Genomic DNA, 18,457 nt, shown 5'->3' on the forward strand with positions numbered 1-18,457 from the left:
AATGCCTCAACATTGTGAGCAAGTGCTGATCCAAACAGTGTTTGTCCCATCATTATTAGGTCATGGTGAACTTTTATTAAGTGTTGTATAAATGTTTCAAATCAGTTTAACGTATCACAATTTTTTCGTGTGAGAAGAACAGTTTACTGCTCTCCTCCAATCAGTAAAGTACTGAAATGGAAGAAAAGATGGACACATATTAGCTGGAGAGAAGAAGGAGATGTTTCCTAACAAAATACAGCGAGAACAATTGAAAAATCAAAGAAGAAATATCTTCTTAATCACTGAACACATTATTCTGCAGGTTAAACCGTGTAACAAAAGGAACCTGCAATTATTACGACGCGATTGCTTTGAAAGAAAATTCAATCTTCTCATCTGTTTTCTCTCTTGCAGCCTCAGTACTACAATATATGGGACACGAAAAACAAAGGAATAAAACAACCCCCGCCCAAGTCTTGCCATAGTATAGAAATAAATATATAAAATATTCAGCGTCAGGATAATGGTGACAACGCTTTATGAACACAAGATATAACAAGTTGAAGTTTTGCATAATTTAACTCAATTGTGAAAATGCAATTTCTATTAAAGCTAATTCTACAGAACACACCAACACATTCTTGTCCAGTGAGATTCAGGTCCTGAATGCTTTGTTTAATCTGTGTGGTGTTCTTTTTGGAGACAGTGATTAACAGTCACGTTATACGGTCCACAGGAAGTCCCTGAAGCATTACCAAGGTGACAGAATTCTTACACACACTTCACAGACTTGTAGTATACTTTGGACGGGTTTAGTGGCAGACTCTCACTGCTGGTAGGGCTCTTAAGTGTCCCAGCAACAAAACATTGAAGACACATTAACTGAACTATTACACTAAGGTTTCGTTTTGTGGCTAACTTTTTTCTCTTTCGCATCTTTTCGCTTGATCTTCAATTTTTTCGCAGTATTCATTTGTCATCAATCTCCAGATCCATCATGGGAGCCTCTGATGAATATCTCCTCTTGACACACTTGGTGGTCAATGACATCATAATAGGAGTGTCCGTTATGGAAGAACGTACCCACCGCGCGTCCTTGACGTGCATGTCCTACAGCATCGCTGAACACCTTGTTGATCTGCTCCTCGGATGGCATCCACCAGTCCGGGTTTGACGTGCAATGCATCCTAATAAATTCTGCCCAATAAAAGGAACAAAAATATAGATTTAAGATCAGTCATTAATGAATACATTCAATGCTCAATGACTTCTCTAGGTAAGTTATGATTATTTGACCTCTTGATTAGCTTTAAATTGACGAATCAGTTTGATTTACTGATTTTGTTATACCTCTAATGATTCCCTTGAATGAATACAGATATCATATAAGGCTGCAGATCCAGCAAATAGACAATCTGTACACTGGGTTAGTCTGCTGACTATTTAATTATAAAATAAAAGTTAAAAAACATCTGGGAGGAAAGTTATGAAAGTTGTTTCTGCAAACCAGACAAATTGTTACTATGCATAGACATGTTAATAAATTAGATTGAAGTTAATTTAATAAACATAGAACAATGGTTTTGTTAGCTGTGCACTCTCCATATTAGCATGTGGCAACTACTATAAAGTTCGTCTATCTATGGACACCTTTAAAGACTAAGGCTGGGTACACAATACAGTGTTTTCAGCAGATTATCCGGCCAATCAAATAATAAATGACTGATTGGCCAGATATCACAGTAGTGTGTACCCTGCGACGATGAACGATTATCATTCCAAAGCACAAAATATCGTTGAATGAGATTCTTAAACTGAACTAGAAATCTTGTTCAACGATGGAACTATGTTGTTCCAATTCTGCAGTGTGTATGCAACTCTGCAGAACTGGAACAACAATTTAGCTACAAGTAGGAAGGTTTGACATTACCTGTAACTGGTGGTGTTCGGGGGTCCCGACCCTACATAATCCTGCCTGCCCTTGGAATGCTTAGGACGCCAGTACCTCCACCTCTTCCCTTTACCCTCCCTCTCTGGCTCTGAATTCTGTGTGAGTTTCTTAGGACCTGTCCAGCATATCTATTACAAGCCTTAAATCTGGGCTCCGTGGCCACCGTGGAAGCAGCTAATATTATGTACATTGATTCTGAGTAGAGGGCTAGTTCACAAAACCTGCTATAACTATACCACCCCCCAGAAACCCCCTTTCCTTAGCAGCTGTGGTCCCTCAGCTGAAAAGATGCAACATATCTCATCCCTTCCTCAGCCGAATAATATCACTACTTCATGGCAATGGCGTACGGAGGTTCCTTACCAAACAGCAAAGATAATTATGTAATTAGGGAAAAAGTTGAATGAGGAGATATAAATCATAATTACATCGCACATAACACAGGGGTACTTAGAACATGGAGACACCTCCTGAATCCTCAGCCGATGGTTATGACAGATGAAGAGCACAGATCATAGTAATTGGGTAATCCCTCTACACATGAATCGCCATGCTGATCGGGACTTTTTTCCTCCTGTCATTGGTAAAATCACTAATCGACTCTTCCTGTAGTGTGTGCTCAGCCTAAACAAAGCAGCAACTATGCTGCGCTCTCTCCTCTCAGTGACGCAGCAGCTGCTAAAATAAAGAGACTGCAAACTCTTATATACAGACACTCACAGCTATCACCTGTACTCCATCTGAGTGACCATGAATGTTAAAATCACTTGGGAGATAGTAAAATATATACAACTAATTAAAAATAAATATTTTTTTAAGTTAAACAAATTTGCTTGCTATTATAAATTGCAGTTATAATAATCAGTTTTATTAAAATATCAAAAGATGCAGATTCAAATATATATTACATCATTTAGCTAAGTAGATTGCATGATGTATACCATATACTTAGCATAAAAATATAATTAAAATATCTAATTCAAATATATATATATATATATATATATATATATATATATATATATATATATATATATATATATATCATATATTGGAATGGGTACATTTTGAAATCATTATATAGTAACAATATGAAACTGATAACTTCCCTTTCCAATCACAATAGAAAGAGATATTGTTCATAATAATATAATTTCAAATCATTTCTGAAAAGTTTCTATTCCAGCATATGATAGTATACATCCTGACTGAGTGGATATGTATAGTCTTAATTGAAAGTCTCTAGTTATTATAAACAATAAATCTGTTTACTGTGTTGGGAAAGAGATGTTATCACAGTTTCATATTATTACAATATAGTGATATTAAAATAACTCCAATTTATGACATATACATACAATATATATTTTAATACTAAGTATGTGGTATATAATATTAATTCTAATTAGCTAAATAATGAAATATTATATATTTTCAATGTGCATGTTTAGGTATCTTAATAAAACTATGATTTTATAATATCAAAGCAATTTTTAACTTAATTATTTATTCTTTACCCTTTAGAGACTCTTCACCTTTTAAAGACTTTACATCAGATTTATAAGTCTGATGGCAACTCACAGTTTTAATATATTTTTTGTCATTTAGACTGTAGTGATCTTAAAAAATTACTTTACACATTTTGTGATGACCAATGCATAGCGTATGTTCATAGTTCATAGCGATGAGAGAATATTTAAGTGATATATTTTATTACATTCATACAGCTAGGCTAAATGGCTAACTCTAATGTAAGATTGCTGGCATGGTACATTAAGAGCTTAAACAATAAGCTTAAAAGGGCTTTAGTATAGGAATACATTAAATAAACTGTTGCCTGATCTCATATGTCTGCAGGAAACACATTCATCAGACTGTGGTCACTGTGTAGGCATATAATGCCTTCTACTCTCAAAATCCTGGGAAAGTATCGATCCTCATAGCTAAATCAGTGAAATTTGTTTTACTACAAGTTACAAGCGATTGCTCTGGAGTTTGGACGTTATGTATTCATACAATGCACAACTCTCTCCCTTTCAGTCTACTAGGTATGTGTGTGCCTCTTCTGTGTAATTGCTCTGTTGTTCAAGAGGACGTATTCATCATTGTCTAACAGGGAAACATCCAGCAGCGCTTTCTTAAAACAACATTAAAATAGATCAACAAATTTGTATACTCCAGAATTAAAATAAGACTATAATTCTAATAGATGACTCTTTTCAATAGACTGGATCCCATTTGTCCTATTGGGCGACCATAATCTTCAGTGGCCCTCACAATTTAAATATCTTGGATCAAACTATCAAGATCACCTACAGAGTTCTACCAACAAAGGGGCAATGGTTCAACTACATTATTATAGCAAACTATAGCTTTGCTAAAATTCTCGCTCTCAGTACAAGGATGGGCAAATTTAATAAATATCCTAATGTCCAAAATTCTTTACATCATTTAAAACTTCCCAGAATATGTACTTAAATAGGTTTTCAAAAAGCTCTGTGGCCTGTACTCCTCATTAATCTATAAAAATGGTAAGTCCGCAATACATTTGCATCAAAATCCTTGAGAGTAGGGGGGGGGAAGACTGCTCTTCCAAACGTTATGGTCTACTTATTCGGCCTAACACATGCTTCAGAGATGATTTATTTAAACGGTTCCCCTTGAAGTGGCACAAAAAAAAAATTGTAATACTTGGGCATTTATATCACTAAGCAAAACAGCCAATTATTTCAGGTTAACTATCACCAAAGAAAAGTTTGACCTTGACACCTGGCATCACCAATTTATATAATGGATAGGATGTATAAACTCAAGTCAATATAACCTTTTTATCCAGATTTCTGTATCTTTTTCAAGCCCTCCTGATTCGCATCCCCCCGATCCTATGTGTTCAAATTTCTTCAATATTACACTTCTCAATTCATATGGGGTAAGAAACGTCCTAGAGTTAGATTTTGAATCCTACAGAAGCAGGTGCAGGTAGGAGGTCTGGGTATCTCTAATTTTAAGCATTATTATTTGGCTGCGCAGCTCGCTCAATGTGTATTATGGAACATTCCTTACTCAATAAGAATCTAGACATTGATTGAGGCAGAAAATCTGGGTATATCTTAGACCTCTTCTCTCCTCTGGCTTCCAACATTTAATCATCTGAAAACAGCTCCTTGTCATCCTGCAATTGCTCACACTCTATCGCTCTGGGACAGAACTAACAAAATTTTTAAGCTGGCGCCAGCTCAGAGTCCCATTATCTCTCTGTTTGATCATCCTAAATTCCCTCCAGGCTACAACCCCAGCTTCCTTCATTATATGGAATGAGAAGGGTATTAGATATCTGAATGATCTTACTAAAGACTCCTCCTTCCCATCATCTGGTGATATAAAAAACAAGTTTACTCTTTCTAACAAAACTCTTTTTCAGTTCCGACAATTGAGAAACCTTCATTCCACAGTCAAGCCACAAATATCTGCCAGATCATTTTCCTTCTTTGAGTCACTAATCAACTAAAAACTTAATATCTCTTTTATACTGGAACCTGAAACCCAAATAACCCTTCTTGAGAGACCCACATGAATGGGCTTAGGAGAAGGATTTGGGGGAGATTCTAGATAGCGAGGACTTAGAAGAAATAAGAGCCAACACTGCTTCTTGTTTATATTTATGTTACAATTCTAGAGAACGCGTGTAAGCTAGCTGGTGTTTATTCCCCACTAAGTTGAATAAATTCTTTCCTGACCCCTCTAGCAATTGCTGGAGAGACTGCTCAATAGAAGGCTTATTTCACCAGATATGGTGGTAATGTCCTAAGCTAACTATATTATGGCAGGACTAGGTTCGTTCCATCTAGTCCCCTACCTCCACTACCTAAAGGAGGCTTGACACTTCGTTTCCTCTATTCCCTACTTAACCACCACTGTTCTTTTCTCTAAAATAAATAAAAAACTTGATCAGGGATTATTCTGTTAAACATTTTAGATTAATGTCATGTCTATTTTCTGTGTACTTTTTCCGATGCTTATACTATTGTGTTTTACATAAACATTTAACATTCTATTGTTATTTCTATTTTTTTGACATTGTGTGTACAATTCTGATCTCTATCAATAAAATTATTATGAGCAGGATGCGGGAGGTTGCACTGCTCTCCCAGGAGTCCAGGAGAACTCCCAGATATTTGGGATCCTCTCGGACATTCCGGGAGAGAAGGCAACCACAGCAAAATGATGTATTTGTTTTTCTTTATGACCAACACAATCAAATAAGCAAAAGGTTAGAACTTGGGGGCTAGCCGTATATAATTATGTTTTAGTATTACGATCTCAGGATGGAACAGATATGAATTCTAACAATTAATAATAGTCTAACTCTATTGCCAGGAAAATTGTGCTATGTTTCCTAGTCTACATTGCATCTCTTCAACCAATTAGATCACTATCTTATTAATCAAATAGGAGATCTTACCTCTTCATAATACCATAATTCTGCTTCAGAATGAGCTGCGTCTCACATTTCAGTTTATTAGTTTATACTTCATAATCTCCACTGGTTTAATTTATATAGCTGTAACATCTGGCAGGGCTTTAAATAGTGATCAAAAATGGGACATCTGTTAATCTACATTTATGGAATGATATGATTTGTTCAAATGATCATTGACTGAGGTTTGTATACTTTAATTAATGGTCTCATAGCTGCCCCCTCCTTTCTAGCAAATGGATATTAAAATGATTCATTCAAATAAACTACACCGTTATGAACAAAAACCCTACTAAAGTAAAATGAATGTAAATGCAGCACACCGTGAATGCACAATTAATTTTCTATATAATGTTAATATATATATATATATATATATATATATACACACACACACACACACACACACACACACACACACACATAAAAATGTACATCTATATTTTGAGTTGCGCATATCTTCCAAGTGCAAATCAAGATAATTTGCTAAATGCATCCACACAAAGGTACATTTAAAGCAAACATTTTAGCAATGCACCACATTGATACAAAGAAGTTCATTAAGTCCCCATGTGGGTTCTAGCCACAACTAACCAATCAGAGTGGTTTTCTCATGGTCTAACCACTTAGAGCAAAGCAGCTAAGGATTGTTTAGTTTCTTGCAAATGTCCTGGCCTGTCATTTGCATCGGGCAAGGAACGGTTTAGTGCCTTTAACGTTTTTTTTATTTGCTTTGGATGACAAGGAAAAACAAGAAAACAAAGGAGGATCCCTTTGAAATTAGATATATAATAAAGTGGTGATTGGGGGAGTATTTTTTTTACTGAAAGGATTTTGTATTGCATTTGTTTTTTGCCGGCGCTTGTAGTTCTACACTTGCTGCACATCTGATCATTAGGCTATGAACACTGGTGTTTGGATCACTGTTTTGAATTATTTACTTTTTTACACACTGCAAAAGGTCTGTGCTAATGATCATCATCAGCATCAGTACATATCATCCAAGCGTATCTGTGGCTATGGCTAAGTAGAGAATAACCTACATGAACACGGCTATGCTTGCACGCCTCTTCCTTCACCCGTTATTCCTACCTAAGCGTAAGGAGGCACAAGTCAGGGATACACAAAACGTCTAATATGGATGCAGGGACACACACTTTTCGGACAGACGCGCAGTACATAAAAGTGTATTTTATGCTTAAAATGGACCCAGCATCCAGCACTAAATAAAGCCCAATTGACTATTGCAATTACTTTCTTATCAGTCTTTCCCTAAGCAGACTTTCGCCTCTACAATCTATTTTGAATACAGCGGCTAAATTAATTTTCAAAACAATCCTCACTCATTATCCGATCCTATTCCCGATGAAATGACTTTGTCAAGCTGCACCCATTCGGTGGAATTCCCTCGTACAACAAGACTGTCCCCCTTGCCTCCAAACCTTTAAGTGTTCCTTAAAAACCACCTCATTAGTCCAGCTTATCTAATTCACACTCACCACCACTCTACACAGTTCACTCAAACTTACTTCTTACTCACTTCTATATGCCAAAGCATCTGACCCCTAACTGGATCATACAGCCCCACTAAGCACTTTTTCCCTTAGCAATCTGCCCGCACCAATACACAATATGTAGCATTTAACATCACATATCAAACTCCTATCTTCCTATATATAGTAACCTGGTGAGCAGGGCCCTCTTACCTCTCTGTCTGTCTGTTAATACCCAGTATTGTTTTACTACTGTGTAAAACACTTTGGAGTATACTGGCGCTATATATATATATATATATATATATATATATAATTAAATGCTATTAATACCACTACTACTACTACTACTAATAATAACAATAATACATCAACCTGCATATGTACTTTCTTGATATTATTCTCAGAACACCAGTGTTGTTTTGCTGTGTGCTTTATAGAGCAGAATAATCTCATTTACACTTTCTATATTTTAATTTTTCTCATATCAATAAACACCATTACAATATACAAACCAGCTTTATTAGCCAGCAGGTGCAGTACTGGTTTTACTGACACTGTGTGGTTTCAGTTAGTTTTTGTGGTTTCATATACAGTTTAATGTAACAACAATGAATATCTTGACAAAATTAACTTTCTTCAATGTAAAACCACATGCAGGCAGGCTTCCGGTAAAAAAAAACTAAAATGTAATCTTGAAAACATATTACAAATTGCATTCTCTAACCTAACTTTCTTACAGACATGATCAATTAGTATTCTCATACTGCTTCATGGTACTTACATGACAGGACTGTATAAGGTGCTTGTTAGTTTTTTGACCCACAGCTTAAGCGTCTGCTTGTTGTCATATAGGTGACCTGAAGCTTATTTAGTGATACACAGATTTTAATGGTGATTACTATTTCCCTATCACACAAAACCGTTTCAGAGCAGATGCAGCCATAAAGCAGTTCTGTCACTGCTGCTCAATGACACATTGTGCAGCTGGGGGCAGGGGCGGATTGGCCATGCAACCTCAGGAGGCCGGCGGATGTATTTTTTGCTTCTTTTTTTAAAAATAAATAAAATAATAATTTGATGGGGGGATTTCAAAACTAATATATATATATATATATATATATATATATATATATATATATATATATTTATCTATTGAGTGAGGGGGTTCTTAATATTAAGTGTGAGGGATGGAAGGGAGTGGGGGTTCTTAATATTATGTGCTAGGAATGGAAGGAAGGGGGGTTCTTAAAATAGAGTGTGAGGGGGGGTTCTTAATATAATGTTTGTGGGAGGTAAGCTATTAAATTAATGGTGGTGTTTAGGTGGGGGGTAATTATTTCATGGGTAATATTTTATTTGTGGGGTGATGGTGGGGCAATTTAATTTATTGGTGGGGCCTATTAATGTAAGATGGGGTAACTTGGGGTATATTCATTTAGTAAATTATTATGCTATTGATTTAATGCTGGGCATGGTTAGAGTTTTCTAAATTTCATGTACCCATTTTTCTTTCCAAATAGGGCCTCCAATATTCCAGGATCCAGACAAACAGCAACTGAGCTAAAGACACCAGCAGCCACAGGAGGTGAAAGTGACAAGAACAGGACACATGTATACAGGTACACACACTGGGCACACATACTCTGGACACACGGGCAGACACACTGGGTGCACACACATACTGGGCCCGCCTACCATTTATTTGACTCCACCTACATGAGGTCACTTTCATACTTTTTTCCAGGGCCACTTAAAGTTCCCAATCCGCCCCTGGCTGGGGGTGATGTGAATCGCATCATAGAAACATAGAATTTGAAGGCAGATAAGAACTGCTTGGCTCATCTAGTCTGCCCAATAAAGTCATCATCAAGCCCCATCCTCATTACAAAAGGAGAGATGAAATCAGGGGTGGTGGTCTACTGTCCCTGGAGACCAGGTGGATTCACCAAAATTAATGAGTCTCCCAAACATTTCAGGAGAGTAGGCAAATATGGTCGGGACTGTGTTAGTGGTGCAGATGAGCTAAATCACTGTAACATTTTGCACAAATCAAGTTTTTGTGATTGAACAGGTTATTTCGCGGGGATACAATCTCTGAGTTCCACTTTAGCTTCGCCATTCCACAGAAAGCCATTTGCAAATTTGTATTTTGCTGAATTTATAGTCTATGACTAGAACTTGGACAAAGACAGTCAATTAATTTTATTGTGTGGTGTGGAATAAGACTTGGAAAACTTAAGGTTAAATTCTGCCTACCATATACGGGATAACGACGTATGAGAACAGCGCTAAAAGGAAAAAGCTTCAGATGAAATGTAATATTTAATTCCAGTTATAGCAGAAAAAAGTTTATCTCAGAGAACAGATTTTACTCTGTGTAAAATTATTTAATAGCACAAAAGTATAATATATTAAATACAACAACAAAAAATTGTAAACATTTAAAAATAAACCAATCACTTTACTAAACAGTAAAAACAGATTTTTGTAAAATGGCTCGAAAATAGTATTAGTGGCAATGGCGGTGAACAGTTGTCTTAGTTCGTGTTAACTAATTAGTAAATTTAGTGAAAATACACTTCCATAATATTAATCAGCGGACCTCCTCTAGATCAACATACCCAACCATAACTCCCAAAAGGAACTCTACAAGAACTTTAGGAGCAGAAGACCCCAACATCAAACTGTCCAAACGAGACCCAGATATTAGTGATGTTAGTTGTAAGTTTCCAGCAATTCAAGCCTCGATATTTAAAACTTTAATATATTTTACAAATGGTCCATTACTCAGTTTACCAGCACTCACAGTACTTGTTGAGTTTTCGTCTCTGTTGTTACCGCTCTATGACCGTCTTCAGTAGCCACCTTCGCTTGGTATTTCCGCAGCATGAGCCACAAATGTTCCCAAATATGGAATTTGCTGGCAACAAAGCCGACACAATAATGTTATGGAAGTGTATTTTCACTAATTCTACTAACTAGTTTACACGAACTGTTCAGTGCCATTGCCACTAATTACCATCTTGGAGCCATTCTATAAATTATCTGTTTTTACTGTTTAGTAAAGTGATTGATTTATTTTTCTAATTCTTTTTATTTTTTATTGTTGTTTTTAATATATTGTACTTTAGTGAGGCCATTCCTCCCTCCTTCAACTAAAAGCAGGGCCTGATTATTCAGTAGACTGACTAGGCTTTTGGGGGAGCAGCATTTTTAGGGGTGCAAAATTGTGACAGGGAAAGGTATAAACTGAAATTAATTTTAAAATATAAGTTGTTCTCCACAGTAAAAAGAAATCATGACAAAAAATGTACTAAAGTTTTAATCTTGACATTTTCCCATGGTAAGGGCTGAAAACAATGAGTTTTGAAAACACAGGAACATAAACAAGAGTGGAGGGAGGGTGAAGGTAGCAGGAATTTAAACAAAGTTTGAGTATTTACCTACAGCGTATTAGCCTGGTTTGGAAGCAAGGGGGCGCTATGAGCGCATTAGCCTAGGGTGTCCTAAACCCTTAATCGGTCCCTGACTAGCAGCTTAAGGAATTTTTTATTCATTATTAATAATATTGTTATTATTTTTTACCACTGTTGATTAAAATTAACAGCAAATATTTTCATATTAAATTTTCTTTTGCGCCTAGTCATTTGTGGTCAAATGCAGAATAAGGCAAATATTTTTAGGAACAGATTTGAAATAAATAACGGCTGTGTTTTGTGCAATATTTTTCTCTAAAACGGTAAGAAGAATCACGGTGACGCTAGGGAACACATTTGTTAGGATAGGGCCGTCTTTCCCATTGGGCACGCTGGGCAGGTGCCCGGGGGCCCTGCAGCCCAGGAGGGCCTTCCGGAGGCAGAAAAAAAAAAACCCTGCAAAAAAAGAAGACTTACCGTGCTGTCAGCTGGCGATCCGGCTCCCTCCCTAGTCTCCTCCTCCGTCGCGCTGGCAGTGCATGTCGGGCGTGATGTCATCACGCCCGCCCAACATCCATTGCGGAGCGCGACGGAGGAGGAGACCAGGGAGGGAGCCGGATCGCCAGCTGACAGCACGGTAAGTATTTTCTTCTTTTTTTGCAGGGTTTTTTTTTTCCCTGCCTCCGGAGGGCCCCCCTGGGCTGCAGGGCCCATATATATAATCATTTTTAAAAAAATTTGTATATATAGGGGCCCCAGTGCACTGCTGGAGTTCAGGTACCAAGCTAAAAATACTTGTCTGTTTTATGCAACACAATTAGTTATTTTGCTAAGCTTAAAGTGACAGATACATTAACCAGCAAATGCATAAATTATTTTGAAACAATGCATAACACAGCACAAAAAATGTAGCTAATGGTTTTCAGATTATATGCAGCTGAACAGAACACAGCTTCCTGCCTGCTGCAAACATCACCCAAGTTATTTATTTATTTATTTTTTGCAATGTTTCACCTTTAGTTATTAACGTCACACAGGAATGTCATGATGGTCAGATGTCTTGTGTCAATATATGGTGCAACAATTCCTGAGGGATCTACATTTCCCATGATCCACTGGATCACCATTTACATGTCCAGGCTGCACAATTGAAATAGACCAAACTTTTCAGCAGGAAGTGGGTATACTGGGTAGACTTGAGACCTAACTGCCCTTAACAGTAAAGTATCTTGCACAGATTTCAGAGAGCAAAGAGCATATAAATGAACAACAAAATAACATAATAATAAAAACAACAACCAAGCATACATTTTAACAGGAAGCCTGTAAGATAAAGCGAGAGAGAGAAAGTGCTAGTTATGAAACTGAAATAGATTTACACTGAGTGAAAAGATGGAGTACCTCTGAGGCATGTAACTTTTACAGGATCCAGAGGGCGTCTTTCAGGACCAGTGTCTCCTGACTGCACTGACCTTTTCCTTTTCCCAAGGCCACATGAATATTTAAGCTCATCTGTTGTGAAAACAAATCTGATGAGGTATCTGAGGAGCCGCCTTCCATCTTTCTTGGAGGAGTTGACAGCCTCATCCCATTGTTTACTAGTGATGTACACTGGGTAGTTGTTCAACAGCTGCTTGCTGCCCTGCAGAGGTAGCAAACATACAATGATTACTGAGGAGAGATAGAGAGAGGAAGAAAGAGAACTACACAACCTTTACAACACTAAAAGTGCTGGTGTTAATAATATGTCCTATTTAAAAGAATAGTTGATCGTGAGATATTCTAGGTAGGGAGCACAATTTAAGATATTTTATTTCTGCCACATTGCGTTCTACATTGTTGGGGTTCTCTATATTGTATAGTGAGTTGGGGGTATATTTACTAAACAGCGGGTTTAAAAATGTGGAGCTGTTGCCTATATCAAACCAATCAGATTTTCGTTATCATTTATTTAGTACATTCTAAAATATGACTTCTAGAATCTGATTGGTTGCTATAGGCAACAGCTTCACTTTTTCAAACCCGTAGTTAATATGCCCCTTGGACTTTTTACATTTTCATTGCCATCTGTTATAGAGACAAAATACTTCTTTTTAGGAGAGCTACCTAATATATACAACAAAATGTTTAAAACAAATGTTTAATTTTGATTATTGTATGTGGATAGGAAAGTGTTGTGAATTTCATTTTGTAATGTAAACCATAACACAAGTCTAAGAATATAGTAAGGGGGCAGTGAGAACACTTTAGAAGAGAAAGTGAAAATGGGCATCAATTAATTATAGGGCAAGTTGATGACAATTCTGCAGACTAATAATATTCTCGAAACAATTTTGAACAATAAGTCACTGCAGTGACAGACTTAAATATTAAGCAATTTACACGTTACATAAAGAGTTAATGTGGTGCTTGACACCCTAGCTCAAATAATAAAGATACAAAAGTAATTAAAATGAGTTAAAACATGCAATAAAAATGAAAAGGGACATTGTACTATATTCTCTTTACAATTGCATTGGAAATATTAAATTAAGTAATAATATATCTTTGAAGTCATTCATATTTTTTTAAAATAAAATTACAACTAAAAAATAATTGACAAAAACGGAAAATAGGAAAAAGTGAAAATGAGGAAACAGACTTTTTTTTTAACAAAATTAAGTTTTCCATCAACCGCTGAATATTTTTACATACATAGATTTTATATTCTACATACTGAGTCCAGATTTATATTTTTTGATGCCCTAGGTCATTGTTTTGAATTCTCCAACACCACCACATCCCCCTCCCACTTCTGTCTTAGATCTCCATGGTTCCATCCCGAATGTGTCTAAATTCTATAAAAACAATACATAAATGTAAACCAGATAATTCCAAGCATTGGCAAAAACAAAGATCAGCTGATGGAGAATTGTAACTGAGTCCGAGGGCACAGCCCTGATTTGGCGAATGTCAGTGGAGTAGGCACAAGGTACTGGACAGTTCCTTTCTGAGAACTCTAACAGCTCAACTATGGACAATGCTATGGACAGTTATTTACAAATTGCTCCAAAACTGTCACAACAGTACCAGGCAGAACGCCAAGCGAGAGACGAGCTGCGGTGGAGCGAGAGACACAGAATGTCAAGCGGAGAGAGAGGCTGCAGAGAGATGAACTGATGCAGAGAAAGAGGTCGGAGAACAGAAGCAGAAGCTGCAGATTGCCAAGATGAATGACAGTCAGAAACAGAAGCAGCAAATCGGAGGGGCTTCTGAAGATACCAGTTAGAGCTTCCTAAACTCTCCAGCCACCAGAAGTAAAGGAGTCCAGAAGTGGCCAACAACACCGAGAGCTTTTTCATGTTCCGCAAAAAGATGGAGATCTGTACACTTTTCTTCAGGAATTTGAAATAAAAACTGCAGACAGTACAAGCTACGCCTTAGTCAATGGGTGCAGTACTTAACCCCTGGACTCAAAAATAAAGGCTTAAATGCTGAACTGGACAAGGATTACAAATCAAAAGTGCCCTGTTTTAATATCACCCTGCAGCACATCAAGAAAAGTTCAGAGATTTAAAGTCCCTCTGACACCTACTCAGGACTTGTGGCCAATTGTCCACTACTTTCCAAAATTGGATTATTGAATTAAAGATCGACTTCTTTGAGGGTCTAAAAGATTTGATCATCCAGGAGCAGATTCTCACATTGTGCCTGACAGATATGAAATAATTGGTAATGGATCGTGACCCTGCACCATCTGAGTAGGCAGGCAGACTGGCTAACAAATACACCATTACTTGGGCACCTGTAACTAAAATATGATCCTTTGTACAACGGAATTCTACATGGAAAGTGCGTGTTCAATTGCACCATAACCAGAATTATTTAAATTGTCTGTAGCAGATAAGGTGGGAAATGTACCTTCTCCCTCTGTACCCCGACCTCAGAACATGACGCTTCTGACACAATGTGACTGGGAGGGCAGAGAGAGGCTGTGCCCAAACCAGCATTGTCTAAAACTGTAGGTATGGTGGGGTCCCACATAGATGAGGCTAAGGGGCAAGAGAGTGTTCTTTCAACTAGTCCCAAACAAGAGACTCGGGGAGTGAGAGGTTGGTGACCCCAGCCTTAACCCTTTACATAGTCAGGAATGAGTGATAGGGGTAGTGTACTGCAGAGGAACTAACTGAGCAGGAGGAAGGGCAGAGGTGGAAGTGTCTCTGCCAGAACTGCTAGACCTCCACTTGAATGAGTCTAGGGAGAAGTAAAGTTTTTCCTTAGCTATCACCCTAGAGGAGGCTTAGGTAGTGCTAAATGTGAATGGTTCAGAGGAGAGAGAACCCAACAGTAATCCTGATAAGAATCATGACATTGGCAATAAAGAGCTATTGGCCAGTAAACTAGCTTTAGATAAGAGGAAATATATTTTTCAGGGAGAAGTCCATCCTTCTATTGTTCGCATGGAATACACTGGCTTTTGTCCTCGACAGAAAAGTTAGGTTCAATACCTTGCTAGGTTTCATTTTTTAAGTCTTACTGCTCAGGTTCTTGGAACAAGACAATGGATGCTCGCTCCTGCTTGGCCTATTAATGGTATGTGATTGATGGAGGCGATCTTGTTGATCCAATAACCAAGCTATTTTCCATTATTGCTCAAGTAATATCTGCTCTGTTAGAAGGAATTCACAATTTAACTTATTTAAGTAATTTTCACCAGGAAGATTTACCTGTTGAGTTGAGTAAACAATATGCTTTTATAATGTATACCTATAACATTTGTGTTCTTCTTGAGTCTTAGGCTAAAAATTCTTCAGGAGCATCATTATGTCTGTAGAGCTCATCATTTGGAGCCAGAAAAAATACATATCATGTTAATTCACAATTTTGGTGACCAGACATGGTTCAGGACATTTCACAGTACACATTTATGTGGGAGACTTTTTTCAACCATTTTGATTGCTACAACCTTTATCAATCCTTTCCAGCCTTGGGGTTCCATCATTCTAGCTTGCTTCCAACAGCTTCAAAACTGTTCTAGTATTGGTTGACTAAGATGACTCATCATTATCACTTGATCCTGCTGATATTCTAATACGGGAGATTTTTGGCCTACATGGCACACTTTATGACTGAAGAACTCAGTTCACCTCCAAAGTATGGTGACATTTAAGCTAAATTCTGAACATTAGATAACAAATCACTTCAGTGAATCATCCACAAAGCAACAGTCTGACTAAACAAGCCACTCAAACAATTTTTATGTCATTATGTACACTTTCTCCAAGACTATTGGCTTCACTTTTTTTCCCATAGCAGAAGTTGCTTTCAATAATGCTAAACAATTTGTAACACAAACGAGTCAGTTTTTTTTTGTGATTTTGGATTTCATGCATTTTTTTGACAAAATTCTGTGCATTACTCCTATCAATGCTCTCTCTCTGAAAGTATTCAACAGATTTGTGAAATACAGACACAAATCCAGAAACTTACGTATGACCCAAAGACCGTTATAACTCCATGGCCTATTGGCAATGTCATTCGGGACCTTGATAGCAGGTAGGAAACAAAGTCCCTCTACACAGAATATGCAGTTGTAAGTTCCTTCTATTATATTAGGTCAGACATGAATTGCACCACTCATCAGTTTAAATCAGGGTCTGAACACCCATTGGTCGCTCATGGAAGAGAGAGTGATGTCAGGATGGGGTCAAAGATTCCGAACTCCTCCCACAGGGACTATATCTGGTCTCTAAGCACTGCCTTCTTTGTCACAGTTATTGAGCAAACATTGATAAAACTGGTTTGGCTTCTGTGATTCCTCGATGTGACCTTTCAGCTGATTACCAGTTCTGGCTTCTGACTCCTGATCTAACTGACTACCTCTCAGCAGCACACTACATCAGATACAGATAGATAGATAGACAGACAGATAGGGTGGTAGATAGATAGATAGATAGACAGACAGACAGATAGATAGGGTGGTAGATAGATAGATAGACAGACAGACAGGTAGGGTGGTAGATAGAAAGATAGATAGATAGATAGACAGACAGATAGATAGGGTGGTAGATAGATAGATAGACAGACAGATAGATAGGGTGGTAGATAGATAGATAGATAGATAGATAGATAGATAGACAGACAGACAGACAGATAGATAGATAGATAGATAGATAGATAGATAGATAGAGTGATAGATAGATAGATAGATAGATAGATAGATAGATAGATAGATAGATAGATAAATAGAGTTGCGGAACAGCTTTGAAAATGTTCTCATAGAAGATTGATATAGATTTGAGATAGATACATATTATTATAATTATTAACATTTATAGAGCTCCAGCATACATTGCATGCCTTCCAATTGAAAATAAACTGGGTAATAAATTAAGATTTGGCATTAAAAAAGAGGTAAGAGGGACCTTCTTGCAAGCCTACAATCTATAGGAAATAACTATAGGTCAGTTTTGAATGGATGGATGGGATATAATATAAGATATACCATTCTACTATTTGGTGTGGTGTTAGTACCTGTCTAAATTGAAGAAACGTTTATTAAACCTCACAGCCCTCATGTGTTCTTCTGCCTGATGGTGTTAAACATTCCTTCACAACAGCCTTGTGACTGCAATGCACAAAGAAATGTACTCAAGACATTCTAGGAGAAAACAAGCGCACTATTACACTTACAATACAACATGCATTGAAATGAACAAGTAATTGCTCATTCTAAGGACCGACACATTTAAATTACATTTGCATTTTCCATAACAAGACCCAATGAGGTATAATGAACACCTTTGAGAAAGCCGTTATTTATAAATTGCACTTTAGCAGGTAGGAGCAAAAGTGTCAATAATCCAGTGACTGAGAACATCATTTAAATATAACCTGTAACCTTCCTATTCCTTTATTAACATGTCAGGAGCCCGAGATGTGTCTGATGAAAGAGTCGTCTTTATGACGGGTGACAGCCGCACAATACACAGATGATGTTTTATCATCAGCTCCCTAAATTAGCATTAAGTAGTATAAAAAGTGGTGTTCATTTTACAGTAGGAGGAGAAAAAAAAAAAGAATTTGCTCAAACAAATACAAGCGGAGTATTAAAAAGCTTGATGTGAATGCAAAGTATATTAATTCAAGTTTGCTG

At 37.1% G+C, this 18,457-nt stretch overlaps 1 protein-coding gene across 1 annotated transcript in view; it reads right to left on the reverse strand.

The window, feature by feature from the left end:
• Nucleotides 1–503: 503 nt before the first annotated feature.
• BEND4 (BEN domain containing 4) overlaps nt 504–18,457 on the reverse strand; it is a 98,568-nt gene continuing 80,614 nt past the window's right edge. The window contains exons 4-5 of the mRNA XM_075195066.1: nt 12,724–12,964; nt 504–1,179 (exon numbers count right to left, since the gene is read on the reverse strand). Of these exons, the coding sequence (XP_075051167.1) occupies nt 962–1,179; nt 12,724–12,964 (459 nt within the window). The 3' untranslated portion in view covers nt 504–961. The remainder of the gene's footprint in view (nt 1,180–12,723; nt 12,965–18,457) is intronic.

This window comes from Mixophyes fleayi, chromosome 1 (assembly GCF_038048845.1).
Source record: "Mixophyes fleayi isolate aMixFle1 chromosome 1, aMixFle1.hap1, whole genome shotgun sequence".
NCBI classification, from domain to species: Eukaryota; Metazoa; Chordata; class Amphibia; order Anura; family Limnodynastidae; genus Mixophyes; species Mixophyes fleayi.